The sequence below is a fragment of the Tyto alba genome, unplaced genomic scaffold (genome assembly GCF_018691265.1).
Source record: "Tyto alba isolate M040663 unplaced genomic scaffold, T.alba_DEE_v4.0 Super-Scaffold_22, whole genome shotgun sequence".
NCBI classification, from domain to species: domain Eukaryota; kingdom Metazoa; phylum Chordata; class Aves; order Strigiformes; family Tytonidae; genus Tyto; species Tyto alba.
In genome coordinates, this window is record NW_024881296.1 from 21,794,033 (window position 1) to 21,814,859 (window position 20,827).

At 38.7% G+C, this 20,827-nt stretch overlaps 1 protein-coding gene across 1 annotated transcript in view; it reads left to right on the forward strand.

The window, feature by feature from the left end:
• ESR1 (estrogen receptor 1) overlaps positions 1-16,001 on the forward strand; it is a 114,480-nt gene extending 98,479 nt beyond the window's left edge. Inside the window, exons 6-8 of the mRNA XM_009975677.3 lie at positions 2,216-2,349; positions 9,180-9,363; positions 10,766-16,001. Of these exons, the coding sequence (XP_009973979.1) occupies positions 2,216-2,349; positions 9,180-9,363; positions 10,766-11,003 (556 nt within the window). The 3' untranslated portion in view covers positions 11,004-16,001. The remainder of the gene's footprint in view (positions 1-2,215; positions 2,350-9,179; positions 9,364-10,765) is intronic.
• The last annotated feature ends 4,826 nt before the right edge of the window (positions 16,002-20,827 follow it).

Sequence of the window (20,827 nt, forward strand, 5' to 3'; positions counted from 1 at the left end):
ACCTCTCCTCATCCAGCACTGAACAGTGTAACTGATGGGTCATCAAATCATTAAAAACTCCCCATCTGAATCCAGATTCAGCCTTCGGGGAAAAGAGACAGAACTGTGAATTTCAGTAAATCCCTGTTCAGATATGACAGGCTGAGATCTGTCTTTTAGTTCAGCTCATTGGTCAGGGAACTGTAAGTGAGGGTGCAAAAGGCATCACACACTTTACATAGAACATAGCATTGGGTCTGATAATATTAAGACTTAGACTTTTTTGTCCATGACCTTTTACACTGCACTTGTTACCGTCATCTATGGGAACCTCACATGTGAAATTATCAATGTTGCCGGTCATACCCGAAAAGCTGCTATATTTTAAATCACAATTTCTTCAGTAAAATCTTTAAAAGCCAGAAAAGACCATAAAAGTTGCATTGCCAAACGTTGCAGCTTGTGACCTGGTGCCTGCCACACAATGGAAATCAAGATCTGAGCTAACTGCTAGTGAATTGTATGAGGAGAAGTAGGCACTTCTCAGGAGTGCTCAACATGCAGCTACCTGGTAGCCCATAGGGACCCAAGGCGGGAAGGAGCAAGCCATCCTCCTTATTAAACATACCTGTCTACTATTTCCATTCCCAAGGGTGGATTATCTTTTTCTCAGAAAAGTCAGAGAACATGTGCTGTTGTAACAGTGGTTGGAAAACTTGCTTGGGACCCCACATTTTTAAATATTACTGTATTTTAACCAACATCCCCCTGGCTATTTAAAGGGAGTATGTCTCACTTTGTTTTCTTGATATTGTCCTGATTTGTTTAATATCTCTGACAACAGATGAAACAGCTTCTATCATATGTCATAGTCACTGGGAGAGGAAGATTTGAGTTCAAGCACTAAATTAAGCTGAACAGGGACTTGAAGTTGAAAGGAGATTGGTGCACAAGTGCTCATAGATACTCCCTCTCCTTTAACTCAGTTTTAGGTTTAGACATGATTGAGAAATGCAAAGAATTTTCTCAGGCTGTAGTTAAAAAGGAAGATGACTGTTTTGTCTGAGGGCCAGCTATGCGTTCAGACATTAGCTACAGAGTCTCAACAGGCTGTATCAGGACTCAGGCAGGTATGTCTATGCTGGTAGTCAGCATTATTTTTTTCACAGCGAGATTGGGAGATGCTCAGTCTGCATTCCTATAGCAATGACCTTAAAAATTTTGTTCATAAAAGCTGTAGGTAAAAAACAGTATATTTTTAAACAGCAGATCTGATCACTCATTGTCTTACATGTTAAAATATCACTAAGGAAGTCTTAATAAAAGTAAAAGTAGGTAGCTTTTGGTAAAAGGTAGCAATGCAAATGATCTAAAATTCCACGACCAGAAAAGCTGTAGACTAAATTTTCATGAAAGGTGATTACAGTCTTCATTAATTATTGAACTTGAGGTTGAGTGTGCAAATGAAAATTAGTGAGTGAAAATACTCAGTATTGTGAGCAGAGGGAGGTGGCCATTGCTAATGAACACTTTGAGATCTCCCAAACTTTAGCTTTGTTTAATGCTGTAACATAAAATTTATCTGATTTGCAGAGTGATATTTTTAATCAGACTCAGACACACATATAAGATTTTGGCCTCATAAGTCCTTCTTGAACTCATGAATAAGCTTATTCTTTAAGGAGGAATTATGCTGATATAAGAAAAATGGGAGAATTGTGTTGGAGCACTACAGATTGAAAGGCCAGGTAGAAATGAGTACAAAAATTTAAGGAGGGAGAAATGCAAGGAACTGGGACTATTTCAGTTACAGGAAAAAAAAGGAAAGAGGAAACAAAGTAACACAAACATAAAACACACACACATGCCCCTCCAACAACAACCAAAAAAAGAGGAATTAAAATGTAGTTACAAACAAATCTTTCCCTCAATGTAAAAGTTTGGTTGAGTCAATCTCATATGTTTTACCACAGTAATGCCTCGGTGATGAGTTTATGAAATTGACATTTTTTTAGGGGGAATATAGTATTTAATTATTTATTAATTTGTTGTGGAATACTGAGAAGTATGCTTTTGTAATCACATATACACCAACTGAGCATAGAGTAGCAAGTCACATGCTAGCTAGTGTACTGATGAAATCAAATTGGAGGGGAATGGTCCAGGGGGAATGAAAAGCTCATGATGCTACCAGGTTAAAGCAGTGAATATCTCTCCCTTGATGGTATTCACACAGGAATCAAGGGAAATGTGTAGAGGGCATGGTGGAAATCTTTGACATGCTGCTGGCTACTGCTGCTCGATTTCGCATGATGAACCTTCAAGGGGAGGAATTTGTGTGCCTTAAGTCCATCATCTTGCTCAATTCTGGTAAGTGATGTGCTTTGCTGTCACTGGGGTAACTGTGGTTGCTTCTGCATATGATTGAATGCTGCTTGATGTCTCTAAAGACGTTTTCATTCTGAGACAGCAGCAATCAAAAAGATGCTGTTAACATAAGTGCAGGCAGAGCCACCAGACAGGAATGGAAGCAGGCAAACCTGTTAAGTGGTGTAGGTGGGACCCAGCAAATTAAGTTGATACACTGCATACAGCTGATGTGAAAGGTGATCAGAGCAGCATTTTGAACTAGGTGCTAACAAGTCTTAAAGCTCTGATTGCAAGACACTGAAGTAGCTAGAGCCACAACTAGGGCATCCAAAGGCAATACTTAGTTCTAAATCCACACGTTCTTTTTTTTTGGCAGTGACAAAATAAAGGGAAATAATGGCAAAAATGTGGCTGAATTTACCATGGTTTAGTTTATATTAAAATACAGGCATCTAAAACTGATGACAACACCTTCCATTTTCTTTATAGGTGATAAGTATTTTTGGGCTGTAAATCTCATTCTGAAGTACACTTCAAAAATAGGTGACTAGATAATAAGTGTATGCACAGATATAAATATGTAAGGCTAGCTGACTTGAATTCTGCATGAGATGATTGAAATAAGCAAATTTCTGTTGCACACCTTTTGAAATGAGAAAAAACTCCAGACAATTTATTTTTAAATGCAGAAATGAGGCCCAGAGAGTTCTCACAGAAATGATAGAGGTCTAAAATAATACACACCAAAGTAAAAATTTTAGACTCAATTCTCTGCAAAGTTATTACCTAATGATTAAAGATGCCAGAGTTTCCCAACCCTGAGGATTTACCCACTTGTTCTTCCCTTTTCTTGTTGAGTTTGAACTCATACATGGTATTAACCTCTAGACAAAACACACGTGGAGGGCTGTATGTCTTTTTTATCCAATGGTCTAACAGATCGCTTGCCCAAGTTGCATGACACATAAATTCAGGTAATTTACACAAACTCTAAACACAGCAGAGTTTGCTTTATTGATCAGGGACTTCTTCCTTTATGGAAATTTGGACCTGGTCTACTCTAAAAAAAAAAAATCAAGCAAAATTACATATTTATACAACCAAATATAAAATATTTCATTTATGTTCTACGAGATATTAATATGGTTCAAGTTTTGTTGTTATTGTCACCATTTACCAAAAAGTGACATCTGAGGAAAGCACCTGGCATATTAGGAATGAAGGGCTACTGTTTTTATCTTGGATGCCAGAGTGTGACAATTGTAATTACTGAGTGATATTTTATTTTCCTTTTATTGTCCTGATAATTATAACAGAATATTTCCTAGAGTTAAATTTCTTCCTGAAAAGAGATGCTCCTCCAGATATTAGTTAATATGTTCAAATGTAATTATCCTCTTAAATAAATCTAGAATATGTAAATGATTTATAGAAATATTGAATTAAAATTAGAAAATAAAAAAAGAATTGGAAGTTTGAATAAAATACATTAGATGTTCATCTCTTGGACGTGAAGACTTCAAGCCATGCTGTTGAGAGTTTTGTCCCAAAACTTGTATTTAATACAAAATTTGTATTTAATATTAATCCAGAAGACTAAATTTGTTATTTAGACAAAGCTCTGTCAGACTTCACCAGCTACCCTTCATAAGCACATCTCACTTTGTCAATGGGATTTTTGTTTCAGGATTCCTCTAAGGAATAATAGTATTACAAAAAAGAAAAAAAAAAAAATTAGTATAGCAAGTGAAGTCAGTGATAATCAAAGGCAGATTTCCTATTGCATGTAAGAGAGACAGTACCACTGCATGAGGCTAGGAGATACTAGATCTTCATTCATTTGAGGTTCATATTCAGCAGGTTCAAATCCATGGTGCTTTGTGTGGTAAAAAGTCAGTTAATCTCATGATCTGCTGAGTGATCTGATTTTGGGTGTGTGTTTTTGTTTTTTTTTGGTTTTTTTTTTTTTTGCATTAAATGGAAGTTTATAGCTGCTCAGAGGTCTGGCATTTTTACAAGATTCTTGACAGTGATAGATCAAAGGGCATGGTTCAAGTTGAGCTGTTACAGGTTCATGATGAAAACAATTTATATCATTGTTATGAAGAGTGTCATGTATTACTCTGGCTTGCATATTGCACTTATTGCAGTATATCTGAGTATGCTGTAAACTGAACGTGTATGTATATGTGTCCATAAAATGTATGTCTGTATTGCTTGTAATTGCCTTTATGCATAAAGGTAACTAATTTTACATTTCTGTTTCTGTATTCCTGTAACCAACTAATTTTATAACTGAGGAGTTAACTGCTAGGTGGTGGGAATGTAGACAAGAGTTTCTGACTGTCAGATCCTCTAGATGCCCAAATTAGGAGGCTAGACTGCATTACATAGATAACTAAGTAGCATAATTTGGGGCATGTGTAATAGCTGTGTAACTGTTGTTTGGCATAGATACTCTAAAATGCCTTCTGGAGATGTTTTTCTTCAAGAATATAGCCAGCCTCCTTTAGGTACATTGTTGAGCACGCATGAAATATGAGCTCTGAAGCACACAGTGTACATGTTGTATGAGGAGAGTCTGAGAGAGCTGAATTTATTTGTTCATCCTGGAGAAGGGAAGACTAAGGGAGGGTCCAGCTGCAGTCCTCAGATACCTGGTGAGCAGATTATGGAGAAGTCAGGGACAGACTCTTCTCAGAGATGTAAGAGGAAGGGACAAGCTGCAGTGGAGACAAACCACAGCAAGGGAGATCTTGAATAGATGAACAGAACAGAAAATCTTCCCAATGAGAGGTTAAGCACTGAAATGTTTGGCCAGAAAAATGGTAGAGTCTCCATCCTCAGAGATACTCAAAACTCAGCTGGACAAAGCTCTGGGCAGCTTGACCCAACCCTGAAGTTACTGCTATTTAACCAGAAGGTTGAACTAGATGACCTCTAAGCTTCCCTTATTCTGATTTTTTTTCTATGATTGAACATGATTGCACATATACAAATCTTCCACTAAAGAAACAGCAGATAGACACACAATGAATTTTTGGTCCTTATGCTATCTGTATTATATATGCTTATGATTAAACTAGCTCGTGTCAAAATGATCTAAACAAGTGGACTAATGAAACAAATTGGACTAATTATGCTACATGTCGCATTTAAAAGCAGTCTGCATTTGCATTCTGAAGCTTTGTGTGGATTTAATTCACTGAGTGTACACAAACATTTCTTTATTAAATCCTTGGACATCTGTTAGTCTCTTCACATGTGGTAGTGCTGTTTATTGCTTTTGTTGGACATTTATGTTCTCTGTTTTTTGCAACATCTTTCAAGGCTGCTTAATATCTTTACACTCCTTTTCCATGTGGTCTTGGGCAAAATGCAAGCAAATTTTTTTAGTTTCACTCAGTGCCTGTGGAAAAAATGGAAGGTTTTGTTTATAAAGCAAAATATACATTGACTCTACTTCTAAATTTTTCCTGAGATAGCAAGGCGACAGCATGTCTGTAACAACAAGGACAGTATTGTCTCTAGTTAAATAACAAACCAGAAGGTGCCCCTCTAAAACTTCAGCAATAAATCTTTCGACTAAAAAGTAAAATTGTATTCTTGAAAAATACCTTCAGCTCAATAACAAAGGGCTGGTTTTTAACACTGGAAAATAAGTATTAGAAATGCGAAAGGGCAACATGATGCTAGATGTTTCACTTCTGAATGTATCTGAAAAGAGGAGTGGCAAAACAACAGGCTTTAATTTTGGAGACAACGGTGTAGGTCACGTCTGCTTTAGCAGCAGATTTATCTAATTATGTAGCTGGTTAGTCCATACAGATTGAAAGATTTAGCTGATTTTATGTATCCTGTAGATCTTCTGATACATCCTTTCATGTGACTGTTATTTTTTCTCCCGATTTTTCCAGCTGCCGATGAATTATGCTTTTTATTTATTTCCTTATTTTGGGGACTGGATTATTACACAAGTGCATGGTACAGAGCTAAATTTGCTCATAGCTCAACCTGGCTTGCTACAGATCCAGAGCAATGGGGCACAGTGGAAGGGGAAGAGCCTTGGGTATTATTTTGAGCCTGAACTCTAAAAGCAAAGATAACTTAAACTGGGATTTGTTGTGACAGAAAAGATGTAGAGGACATTCTCCTCTACAGTAATATGTAAAAATACATCACAAGATATAGTGACACATATAAAATTATGTCCCTGTATGCCAACAGCTGTCAAGGTAGAACTGCAGTCCCTGAGGGACCCTGTTCTGTGCATAGCTTTGTGTCGTGGGCACAGACCAACAGGCTTTACATGTTTACAGGGTTGTGCTTTCTCTGTTCTTGATCCTGTTGTGTTTTACAAAACTGACCTACAGAAAGAGCTGGAAAACAAGCTGGTAGCTATTCAATTTAGGCCTGTTTTCGGGTTCAGAGCTTGGAAAGACCTTTGAGACTGTTAAATTTCACTTTGCTAAGACAATTTTCTGAACTCTTGTTCCAAAGCTCTGACTGTGTGTCTATGTCTGTGATGGATAGCTGGCATTTAATTTGGGGAAATTTCTGGTCATTGGCCTGGGGCAGGAGCAATTACCAGGGGGAAAGAAAGGAAAACCAAATGTCATTTTATTTGGCAGTTATTGACTGGCAATTTCTTAAAGGCTGTACATTTTTGGGAGGAGTGGGGTGTGGTGTGTGTGTGTGGTGTTTTGGTTTGGTTTTTTTTTGTTTCTTTGTTTGATTTATACTTTTTAATAGCTTCTGGACTAGACCTAGGTGAGAAACAATTCCTCCTAACAGATTTTTTTTCTTTTGCTAGTTTCAAAGCTATGAAACTAAGGGGTATTGTTAAAGGGGCACAATAACATCTTCTGGCTGAAGTAAATGCTCTAGAGGCACTGTTGGTTTATGAGACTAATGTTTCCTCCCAATGGACTGTGTTTTGTCAGTACTATTTAAGAATCTTGCCCCTACAGCTACCCGTTAAGCTATAAAGCCTGGTATTGTCAGTAGGCATATGTGAGGGTGGTTAAGGGTCCTTCAGCTGAGAAAAGCCCCAGAAGCTGTTTCTCTCTGCTGAATTCAGTTCAGTAAAAATAATAATAATCATAAAAAGATTTGTGAGAAAATAGGCCATTGTACTATCTATTGATATAAAATTTGAAGCAATATTCATTATCAAAATTAAGAGCTCTGACAGTTTTCAGAAATTGTGCTGTTTGAATTATCCTTCTTTTTTTTAAAGCCGTTTCTCTCTCACACTCACTCTCTCTCTCAGAGACACTTACACTGACATTCAAAACCACAAATTTGTATTTCTTTTTAGTACAGAAGACCCAAAGTCATAAAACCTACTTGCAGGTTACAATGGCTCTAGGTATCAGGTCCTTGAAGTACCAAGATGATGTGAGGAGATGAGGTATGCCAAGAAGAGAGTAAAAAAATCTCAATTTCCCTGACTGCTTGCATGGTAAAATATTCTTGTCTTCAAATCTGACAGTATAGCCCCCAGGCTACAAACAATACAAACAAGCTAGAGTATGTATGCCTGTGTATGTGTGCATGTTAGTGTGTGTGTGTCTTTTTTTCTCAATATCACTAAATGCATTGTGCTACAAATGATGCTTTAAACAAAAGCAAAATGGAAAGTATTTCCAGAAACCATGTTTTTCCATGGACAAAATCCACATTTCTTGGCTCTCTGAGGTGATGTAGAAGGGCTAAAGCATGGGATTTGTCAAATACATTATAGACACAGGAAATGAACACACAGTGATCAAACTAATTTGATTGCAGTACATTACATGCATCTTAAGCTTTTGCTGCCTCAGGATTGGGTTATAGTAACCTGACCTGTTTAGAGTTATTGTCTTAACCCAGAAGATTAAAAAGCTGATCCTGAATACAGCAACTGCCTTGTTGCGACCTTGTTCACATTGACTGTGTGGTGTTGTCCAGAGGAAATTCAAGATAAAAAAGTGCAAAATAGTGTAGAATTTCGCATTTAGAAAGATTATGTTCTCCATGTACCCAATTACTACTGGCAAAGGCTTTTATGCCTGGGTTAAAGTGTTTCATAAGAGAAGTAGAGGGGCTGTTGGAAGGGGAGTTTGAAGGTGTTTTGATCTCTGGAGAAATTTCCTTTCTTGTCCAAATCTTCAGGCTGTTCAGTTTCAGCAGTAAGCAATGCTGGATGGCTAAATTTACCCTGGTTGCTTTGGAGATGGTTTTTAGAGGAGAGTTGGGTTTGCAGGGGAAGGGGTACACCTTTCAAGGCTCTTGCTTGGTTGGGAGGGTTTTGTTAAGGTGAATGTGTGTAAACAAACACTGATTCTGTTTACATGTTTTGTGGTAACATATTATTCAGTTCTAGACTGACTAGCAAGTCACCAGATGTCAAACATTAAACAGCAGAGAAAATGGCAAAAACTGCTGAAGGCCTAGGTTGGTCAGTGAGTATTGCAGAGCACTCAGGGATCAAGAGCATCTCCTCAAGGTTTTGGAGTGGAGCGACTGAGAGAAGAGTGCAGCCCGTGGGTAGGTGTAGCTGTAGGCTGCAGGTATTGCCTGCCACCTGGCCCAGACCTTGGATGGACCTGGGTGGGGAAGAGGCATTATCTTCCTCCTACTACTTTGCCCACAGTGACCAAATCCAGGCTTCAGGGACATTCAAACCAGTGACCGGGCTGACAAGCAGAAGGGGTCACACACAGTCAGCTCCCATGGTTCAACACAGACAAAGAGGCTGGCCACGAGGCATACCTTGGTCAAGCCTGTCTCCACCAAAGTAATTTTTGTCTGCGGTTTGTTTGTTTTCTTTCTCCTTCCTACTCCAGGTGTGTACACTTTTCTTTCCAGCACCTTGAAATCTCTGGAAGAGAGAGACTATATTCACCGTATTCTGGACAAAATCACAGACACTCTGATACACTTAATGGCTAAGTCGGGCCTCTCTCTGCAGCAGCAACACAGACGACTGGCTCAGCTCCTCCTCATCCTCTCTCACATCAGGCACATGAGGTGAGAGCAAGCATACAGTCAGTACTGGTCCCATGTAAGGGAGGTTTCACAGTGCACATGCACACTTTTCCTTCACTGGTGGGAGTGCAAACTGTGTGTAGAGCTGCTACAAAAAAAAAAATGTATATATGTCTACTTCTCATAATGTTGTATGAAACATCTGTGCAAAACAGTACGTTGGATTATGGCGCGAAAGGAGTAAACGTTTTTCCCATTTGTTTATTCTAGAGTTCTTTTCCTTTGATTCTTGTTTTGATAGCGCTGTAAGCAGTATCTACTGTCAATGTTATATGCACCTTGTATTCTGTTTGAAAAGTGTCAAGTAGAATACTAATGTAGCAGTAACCTAGTTCTGCAAACTTCAGTCTCCTATAAGATTTAATAAAGCTATCACTTCTATGTAGCCACTTTTCACAAGTGGCTTGATTGCAAATCACTTTAAAAAAGAGATTAGGATCATTATGTGTATTTTATGGATGAGGATAAATGCAGATCTATTGAATCCCAATCGAGAGGACTATGCCCTTTGCTAATTAGAGGCGAGGTGTCTGAAGCATTCCGTTAGTAGGTGCAGCAATGATTCTCCCAAAAGTAATTACCTCTTAAGGTCACTGCTCAGTGACTGGAGTGTTAACAACATGACTAGTCTATAAAAAGATATAGTGTAGATTTTATTTTTATGAAGAGACAAGAGATGTTACACAGATTTTAATTTTCATAATTTCAGTTAGTAATATTAAAATTAGAGAGAACACCACATCATAGCTTCTAAAGCTGAAACGTGCAAATTTCACCTCCTGGGCTGATATACAGGTCTTCAGGAAAAAAGTCAAGGGGTGTTTGCATGTGTTTTTTTTTACTTGTGTCTTTTTGCAGAGTTTCTTTGTCTTCATGTTAACCATCCATTATTTATCTATTTTTTTCCTTAAGAATAATTTGTTCAATTAAGGAAGTTCCAGATGCACAGTGAAGTTAATTATTGTTTCCATAGTTTTCTGAATGGATACTATATCAAATGATCATTTGATAACAAATCATCTGAGGTTATTTTCTAGGGAAAAAAAAATCTGATATTTTAGGTTTTATTATGAGAAAACCAAGATTCATCCCATCCACTTAGTCACAGTGTCTAAATTGGGAGTCCGTGTGCTCTAGGCTACCTTTTAGGCAATGGAGAGCAAAAGAGCCACCTTTAGAAAGCACCTTGCTCATGGGCAGTCTGAAATGTTCTTTGAAAGTGTCTGCTGCTAAATGTATCAGAGTCATACAGCAACTGTGCTGTTAAGTTAGTTTTTTTGTACAAGGTGAAATTTATATGAACCTAACAAATATTATTAGCTGATGGCTTATTTTTTTCCATAGCATATTTGGAAAATAACCGTTGTTTTATTACAACCCACAGCAACAAAGGAATGGAGCACCTGTACAATATGAAGTGTAAAAATGTAGTCCCACTCTATGACCTCTTGCTGGAGATGCTGGACGCTCATCGGCTGCATGCCCCAGCAGCCAGGAGTGCTGCTGCACCGATGGAAGAGGAGAACCGGAGCCAGCTGACAACTGCATCAGCTTCATCTCATTCCTTGCAGTCTTTTTATATAAATGGCAAAGAAGAGGACAATATGCAGAATACAATATAAACAGAAGTCAGCATATATCATGGTATGAGAAACCCAGCAGCATACTACCTAGATCATGCTTCATTTTGTCTATAGTGCCAGCTATGTAAACACTCCAGTGACAACAGTCACCTGCATTTTCCATTTGAGTGTTTGTCAAGTGCTTGCCTAAATTGATTGCTTATCCTAAATGGAAGACATTTCATTGCTATGGACAGCCAGCAAGGATTGTGAGGCTAACTTGATTTTAAATCTGCAGCATTTTTATTTAATTTTGCATGTAAATTAAGTCCCAATCTAAACCAAACATTAATTTTACTGTGAATTAATAGGCCATACAACCTGTGTGTATTGGTATCTTCATGAGTAATAGCTTTTGTTGATACCACCCCAAATTCTGAGCTTGCTTAATCCTTTGCTTGCTTGAAACTTTGAAGCAGTTTTGCAGAGATTCTGGATGACTTTTGGGGGGGGGAGCTAAATGGAAGGTTGATTGGCAACTTAATGTGCCATAGTGAAACTGCACTGCTAGTGACTGCCTTGGTAGTTTAGGTAGATTCCTGCCTCTCTCCCTACAGTAGAAGGGAACCCCTGTCTGAGAATAATACTGTTTTACCTTGCTGGCTTACATCAGCAGACAGCTCCCTCTCAAGATCATAGTGACCAAACTTTTAGGTCCCCTTACCATATCCTCTAGCCAAATTGCATTACATGCATCCTATTTTTTCTGATTCTACAAAGCTAAATTGTTCTGTTGCTTGGCAGTGTGTAAATCATGGGCAACATGGCAAACATAACATAGATAATTACTCTTAAATCAGACCAGATGGTTACAATAATCATCAGGTCTTTAAAAAAAAAAAAAAAAAAAAAGAGAAAACTCTTCACACACATACATGATCCAGCACTATTTTATAAAAAAACCTCCCCCTGTCCTTTGCTTTGTTGTTCTACAAACCAAGGGGTGAGGATGCCAGTGCAAGACTGGCACAGCAGGGTGGGATGGTCCCATCGCATTCAGTGACGTGTGGCCCAGCCGTGTGTGGGAGGGCTGGCATCGCCGACAGCGCGGTAGGCTTTGCGTTGCCTTGGCTTGCTTTGGCTCTCGTTGGGGCATGCTCAGAAATCACCGTTAAGAGTCAGCTCACCTGTGACACCAGAACTGGGCAATGATCCTCAATGGTGAAGGCATGGTGAAGACTCTGGGACTGTCTGTCCAGGAAGACAAATATGGCTTTCTCCATGCATGTGTGTAACTGTTTTTCATAAGGATTAGTTAGATTCTTCAGACCAACTGTAAATATATCAAGAGTTTCATCAAGACATGAAGGAGAGAGACTGCAAAAATCCATACTATGTGCTATTCCAAGTAGGGTTCAGTGCTGCTGTTTGACTGCCTCTATGCTAGAAAATTAAATGTGTCAGGGAGTGGTGCTGGGTACTGGAATGTGATTATTACATATGCCAGGGATATTTTATTAGTCTAATGATAAACTTTGCCTGTGCTATCTGCACTTCTGGTTTACAGGCACAGTTTGGGAGTTAGCATGGACCAGGGACTATTCCAATAGCTGGTTGGAAGCGACCACCCTGCCAGTAAGGACATTTCATAGCACATGTATAGGCTGCTCCATGGCAGCTGGTCACAGTGCTAGAGAAGGGTTCAGGAATGCTTCTTTTACTGCTATAGTTAAAACCTTTATGTTAGAATATGTTGATCGGAATATTCTGTAGTAACTAAATATAGGAAATAGTGCAACAAATGCTGCACAGGAGTGCCAATGTCCAATTACGCTCCCTGTTACACAAGCAGAGTCTGTGTGCAGTGAGATAGAGTTACACAGCAATTGTGAAGGCGGCAAGGCATAGGACGAGTTTGAGCTCCAAGTCAAGGATCTGATTCTTTAGTGAATGTACGTAATGATGTCTGTAACAGTTTCATGTACATATCTGAGGATATGCGCAGTTTAAAAGTCTAAAGCTAGATGCTACCTACATTTAAGATTCCTCGAAAACTGTGCAAGCCTACACATGTGAAGCAGTCACTGTAAGTTAGTAGGCCTTTTATTGATGCATTTTATAGTGTCATTTTTTTCTGAATGTGCTGAAGGATTTGTCTTTTTTGTGTATTCAGTAAGAGACTCTGTGTGTGTGTGTGTGCGTGTGCGCACGTGTGTGTGCAAATTTGGTACCCAAGGGATTTTGGAGGGCTCCTAAATGCTTTGAAAGAAAATGCACATTTTGTTTTGTTTAGTAGATGGCTTTCAAATGTGTTAGAAAAATCATGAATGCCCTGAAATGAGTGCAGGCTAAGATCTGAATGGAGCACAGGCATCCTTGAAGTTACACTTATGTGCTTACACCATCATTATTCACTTGTAGCCCAGTATGCATTAGAGCTGCTCTTTAAATACTGTATGTGCAACTTCGTGTTCTCTGTGACAGAACACATGGATCAAACTCATAAGCTGCAAGGCAAATTGGTTAAAATTAATGTCTCCCTTCCTACATCCCAGAATAGTTCATTACATCAATTGAAGTGTAAATTTGGCCTAAAGGAAAAGAAAAAAAAGTAGTTTATGGAGAGCAAGTCATGGCAGAGGGTCAGATTCTGATGGTACTTACATAGGGCAAGTACCACTACACTCTACAGATTTTCCCAGTGAAGCTGCAGCAGACAGAAGGGTATCATAAGATGTTTTGGAACATAAGGAATAATCAGTCAGCTCACAGTATTAATTATGAATGCTTTCCTAGGCTCAGACCTTGCAAGGAAGTAATTAAGATTCAACCAGTCCTCCCATGTTTGTGGTGACAACAGTGAAGGACACCCAAGAAAGAAAACCAGTGATTCCCAGTAAAACATTCATTTACCTTCAGGCAGTTTCAGGATCTGTGTTATTAACTTATTAATGAGATTTTAACTGAAGCAGCACCTTAATGAATATAGTAACCTTCCCATAGTTGTCTATAAAGATGATTGTCCACATATCAGACAGCTGAATGTAGCTATTCAATCAATTAAACAAAGTCTATGAGACAAAAATGTCAACTTTTTTCATATGTAATTCTGAATTATGCTCTCATGTATGCAAACAATTGTGCCTGACATTTGGTAATTGTTATTTCACAGAATGCTATTTTGTGTGTGTGTATATATATATATACTTTATATTTGCAGCTGACAAACCAGTACTGCCTGAATACCTGGTGCTGGATATTAAATAAAAATATATAGTGTGTGAAAAAAAAAATAATTGAAAGAAAATTATTTAAGGCAGCTAATTATGCTTTTACCAAAATATTCATAACGATGTCTCTGGACATCTAGTGAAATAATTATTTTATAATGTTTATACATGGATTTTTTTAAAAAAATAAACTAACATCAAAAAACCAAAAAAACCCCTAGAAACATAGGCAATGTATACCAGCACAAGCCAAATAGAAATAGACCAGATGAACTTGCTTTGCTTGAGAATATGGTTGTTACTGAGTTATTATGAAAGGCTTGGGATGCAGAAGAGGAGGTAGGGTGATGTGTAGCACTTAGTGGTGTCTGAGTTTCCAACATGTGAAGGCTACTCTGGTTTCCAGTGGTTCGAGCCATGTCTCGTTCTTGCAGATTTTGTCTCAGGTAAAACTCCCAGTTGGGGCAGTGGGATTTGTACTGGGGTAAAATAATTTAATGAGAGTTTCTTGGTGTGTGTTGTGGTAAATTTACTATTATGTTTCAGTGATATCTCTTGATGATTTTTCTCCTTTTTTACACTGAGGGGTTTAATAATTTAAAAATATAATTAAAGAAATAATCTGAACTGAGCTCCCAAGGATATTGCAAGGACTGTCAGCAGGTCACTGGACTTTAAATTGAAAATAAAGAAAACAAAAGAAAACCCAAACCACCTCCTTTATCCAAGTCAAGGTTTGTATTGGAGCCTCCAGCCATTCCAGTTCATGCCGACTGATTCCTTAAGAGTTGTGCCAAATGTTTAAAATGAAACAAACTATCAGCAAAGTAAAAATCCTGCCTCAGTAGGGCCTTAATCTTATCACAGGCTTTGGTAGGAACACAGCAAGCCTCTCTTGTGTATATCCTGCTTTAAAATTAGAATGCAACTTAACCTAAAGCTAATGAGATTTTGTATATAAGGTATTCTCATTTGAACTTATAGGAAGTGCATTTCTAACTTTGAATAAAGAGATGGCTATTTTCAATGCTGTCTACAACAGTAATATAGCTTTACAGATAGAAATTCAACAGATGTAAAATGGTCATGTTAACAAGAGTATGATAATACAAACCCATATTTGCTGTCACCTGCAACTATAGCTTAACCTCAAATTGATCTGAGAATTTTAAATTACTATTTCCCTAATATTAGTGTCCTACCCTTTCTATTTGCAATTCCTTTTCATCTTTCAAATGAAAGTTATTTTCAAAGTGATTGTTGCCCATAAGGGTATTCAGTTTTGCACTGTGTTAAAAAAAAAAAAATCTAAAAAAAAAATCTTTTGCATTCAAATGTGCCTAAAGAAACAAATAAAAAAAAAAATTAAAAAAATGTATATGCTGCCATCTTGCAAATTCGTATGCTTTGTACTCCTGTGTGCCTATAATTAGAAGTCTCTTTCTTCAGAAAGTACCCATTGGAAAATGAAGGGATAGACTGCTGGTCATGAGACTTGCATTAACAACCCACTTTATGTATTACCTTGTATATACTATAAAACTAATGCTTTTGTGTGCACTATGTAGTCTGCAATGGAAAGTCCCTTTTTTGGTATAGGCTCAGCTGCCATGATGTATTTGTTGAAGTATTCTGTTCTTTCACTGATGCATATAAAATTATTGATGTCTTTGTTTTGGTGAGGTTTTTTTTTTTGTTTTTTTTTTTTCTTTGTTTTGCACCAAAAAAAGTTCTAAAAAATTCTAAATGAAAAATCCAGTGGGCTACTTGATTGGTGCAAGATTTTTATCAGTGTATTTGATGTTGAAAATAAAGAATTACCAAACCACTTTGTTTTATTAGTTATCTTATGCATGGTTTAAAAATATGTGTCTCTGCTTATTGTTTTCCAGTAACCTCTGAAATGGTACACAATTTTTTACAGAAACAGAATGGTCTGTTTCCATGCAGCTAAGTGAAAACTGTTTCTTAATTACTTTCTTCACCTTTCCCAAAAAGCATTAGAGAGTGGCCATATCTAGACTTGACAATGTGTTAGGTCTAGTCTCTAGTATTCGTAATGACACCAGGGAAGTCACCTAAGTACTTAGTACTTCATATGCTTTAATGTGCTTGCTATTTTATATGCTTTACATTCCTTATTTTGGCTTGTGAAACAGATTATGGTGGAAGAGATAGATTGTGTGAATTTAGACTTCTCTAGTTGACTGCCACTTACCATGAGTTAACTACTAGTAAGTAAAAGAGCACTTCTTTCCCAAGTGAAACCTAGTCCTCAGGGAAGAAAGTTGTTTTGACTAAGCTGTCAGGAAGGGGATTAAAAGAAATGAAAGATACTTTTGTTGATATAAAACCACTTTGAACTTAACACTACCCCATGAAATACTCTCAAAATTATGTTTGGTCTTTGCAAAGAATCAAATCAGTAATCTATAGCATTTACATATATATTTCAATACTTGTAGATATGTATCGGTAATATAAAGGGAATATAGTCCCTACGCTGATTTTTTACATCTATTTTCTGTGTTGTGGTGGTTCTGTGTGGGACTATTGGCTCATAGGTTCTTCTCTTTTCTTACATGAATATACAGGTAAAAGCTTTTTGTTGTTTTGTTGTTTTGTTTTGTTTTGGTTTTTTTGTTTGTTTGGTTTGTTTTTTTGTTCTTTTGTTTTGTATTGTTTTATCCGATGTTTCACTGTACAAAACTGATAAGGAAAAAAATGGTAAGATTATTACCTTAATTCTAACCACCATCTCAATTATTAAGATAAGACAGGCAATATAGTTTATCCATGTGAAACCTCACCCTATATCCTGTCAAACATGAAAGTAAATATCATATTCAGACTGCAAAAGAAAGTTAGGGACTGTTGTAATTTTTAAGTGCTGAGTAGATCTGAGCAATGATTCCAAATCTTATGACTGTTTTGCAAAATGCTTTCACAACAAAGATCTTGACTGAGAGTTGATACTTTGGCCACGAAGGTTGAGCTAGAGTAATATGGATCATAAATCATAGAATGGTTTGGGTTGGAAGGGACCTTAAAGATGAACTAGTCCCAACCCCCCTGCCAGGGGCAGGGACACCTTCCACCAGCCCAGGTTGCTCAAAGCCCTGTTCAGCCTGGCCTGGAACCCTTCCAGGGAGGGGGCAGCCACAGCTGCTCTGGGCAACCTGTTCCAGCTCTGAGGTCAAATGCTCTTACAGTTCGTGGAGAACTGGCTTAAAATGGCAGCTGAACGTGATACTGAACTCACAGGCTTAATCCAAAAAAGCAGGTAGACAGCAGAATACTGCAAAATCAAAGACCTGACACTTCTAATTTAAAAGCTGAACAGCTAAAGCTGCTCTGGGCATACATATATCTGCAAAAATTGTAACAATCTGAATGGGCAAAGGCTTGCACAATACCTGAGATTAGGCAGTCTTTTGCCCATTTCTCTCCGGAGCACAACATGACCACACAGTAGCACAGTACAGCTCAGCTGGTAAGGCACCTCTGGAGATTGTTTAGTCCAATTCCTGGCTCAGAGTTGGGACACCAACAGCACATTGTTCAGGGCCATGTCCAATCGAGTTCTGAATAGCCACAAAAGGAGACTACTACCTTTCAGGACAACCTGTTCCAGTGTTTGTTCACTCTCACATTGAAAAATGTTTTCCTGTGCTCAGTGTAATTTCATGTGGTTTAATTTGTGCCTATTGCCTCTTGCCCTGTCAGTGGGCACAACTGAGAAGAGTCCATCTCCCTCTTCTTCATTCCCTCCCATCATGTGTCTTCTGTGATGGGAAAAGGTGGATGAGATGTCACCTTGCTCAGACCCCCAGAGGAGGAATCCACCTCTGCAGCCAGGCACTGGGCACATTTCAATAGACAGGAGCCAGCTGGGGCTCCAGCTCGGTTCCCGATGTCTTCTGTCTTCTGGCTGATACAATTTGAGAAACCATACTGCAAGGACAGAGCTTGCTCTTTCACTGCAGAGCTCTTCCACTTGAAACTCCCGTCTCACCTTCCCTGGGCCCATCTCTCTTGCTTCCCTCACTACATACACAACACCTTGCAGAGCAGCTGCCTACTCCCTTGAGGGAGCTCATGTACCTGTGCACAGCTGTATGCGTTGGGCTCCCTCCCACACCCCTGCTTTCTCTCTTTCCTAACGTGTGTGATGTATGTCTTGTTCCAGCATATTTTATTTTATTTAACTAAGTAGAAAAGTATGACATAGTTAAGGCACCTTTGAAGACCATATCTGACTGCTTTAACTTTTCTGTTGATTAAGGCTATCCCTTTAGTAATGCAATGATAACAGCTTCTTCATGGGCTACAACCTGGTGTTTTCAGTTAGTGGGGCACCTACCTTCTTTAAAAGCCTTGTGGCCATGCTTATTCTTCAAAATTAAATGATGGATTATTTTTTTTTTTTTTAATTTTTTTCTCATCTAGATACTGCCACACTAGAAGTCCCATGAAGCAGCTGTTTCATGGGCTGGAAAAGTCTTACATCCCTTTTCTCTTCATTACATCGCTTGTCTCCACCACCCATGCAGCGAAGAGGACAGGAAAATCCAAACATGTAAAATAACACTCATCACCGTGCTCACAGAGAAAGAATGCCCACGGAAGGGTACTGCGTACATGGCTTTTCTTATGCCCAGCCAGGCTCCATTCACCATGGCATCCTGCAGACACAGAAACTCAAGTATAAAATTGTTCATGAAGTCTTCAGGAAAATTGACCATCAAAATAATAACTTTCAGCACTTATCTCAGCAGGAACAAGGCTAACTAGCTCTCACATCCCTGTAAGATCTCTGTATTGCAGTATTTAGGTGTCACTCTACTAATGTCTTCATTTCTGCAGGCATACAGGTGATATAAAATTTATCTCCTGTAGTTTTCCATTCCTACACAGTTGCACACCACTCCAGCATGCTACCAGTTTAAACAGCTGAAAAATGTGCATGTGAGGAAAGGTTGTGCTTTCAGGAATTTTTTTTTAGCTAGATTTCGCAAAACATGCTTGGGACTGTAAGATATTTAGCTCCTCTACACACAAAGACTGAGTATTCCTTTCTAAGACAGAAAGATTTACTCCTTGTCAGATGTCTTATTTTCCACTCACTTCTTGAGAACCGTTATCACCCAAATAAAGGTGAAACAAGTATGTTATGCTGTAGAGGTAAGTAAAAAGTGCAACCCACATTGCAGTGAAAGACACAGCAGGGCACGTAAAAGCTTGAAAGTTTATTTTTTGGTAATCTTAAATCTGAAAATAGGAAAAGAAACTTGAGGTCCAAAATGTCTTCCTTCCCTTCCCTTCCCTTCCCTTCCCTTCCCTTCCCTTCCCTTCCCTTCCCTTCCCTTCCCTTCCCTTCCCTTCCCTTCCCTTCCCTTCCCTTCCCTTCCCTTCCCTTCCCTTCCCTTCCCTTCCCTTCCCTTCCCTTCCCTTCCCTTCCCTTCCCTTCCCTTCCCTTCCCTTCCCTTCCCTTCCCTTCCCTTCCCTTCCCTTCCCTTCCCTTCCCTTCCCTTCCCTTCCCTTCCCTTCCCTTCCCTTCCCTTCCCTTCCCTTCCCTTCCCTTCCCTTCCCTTCCCTTCCCTTCCCTTCCCTTCCCTTCCCTTCCCTTCCCTTCCCTTCCCTTCCCTTCCCTTCCCTTCCCTTCCCTTCCCTTCCCTTCCCTTCCCTTCCCTTCCCTTCCCTTCCCTTCCCTTCCCTTCCCTTCCCTTCCCTTCCCTTCCCTTCCCTTCCCTTCCCTTCCCTTCCCTTCCCTTCCCTTCCCTTCCCTTCCCTTCCCTTCCCCTCTTTTCTTTCATCTATCTATCTATCTATCTATCTATCTATCTATCTATCTATCTATCTATCTATCTATCTATCTATCTATCTATCTATCTATCTATCTATCTATCTATCTATCTAATCTATCTATCTATCTATCTATCTAATCTATCTATCTATCTATCTATCTATCTATCTATCTTATCTATCTATCTATCTATCTATCTATCTATCTATCTATCTATCTATCTAATCTCAATCAAAATGCTACAGCATCATGCTTTCTTCCAGTACTTTGTCTCTTGCCTACACGGTTTACACACCTGGCTTCACAATGCTTCAAGTTTAGCAAGGGAATCAAAATTGCAACCATACATTTTAACTCGTTGCTCAATGGTCAGGAGGGTCTCTCAGACCATGTTTGAATTATTTATAAAGAGAATACTACATACATGAATGTCCCACTTCTTGGATAGGCTTGTGAGCACGCAGTTACATAAAAAAGTGGACTCTGGTAGCTTTTTTTCCAGATGTTTTTTAAAACATCCCTTCTAAAAAAAAATGGGATAAAACCCCCCACAATTACAACATCAATAATAGCAGTCTCCCAGGAATTACAACGTGCCTGACAATGCAAAGAGCCTGACCTTTGTGCAAAGTACATCCACATCTGCATCATCCCTGACACAGAAGAGCTCAGCGGCTCATCTCTCCTCCCCTAAGGCCACCTCTGATACAAGAAATGGATAATACTTTCTTAAAGCTTCCTCTCTCTTAAAAAAATTGAATGCACCATTGTTTTATTCAGACCTCATTGTGGTCAAATCCATTTGCTATGTCTCAGGTCTTTAAATAGATTTTCACTGAACCAAGCAG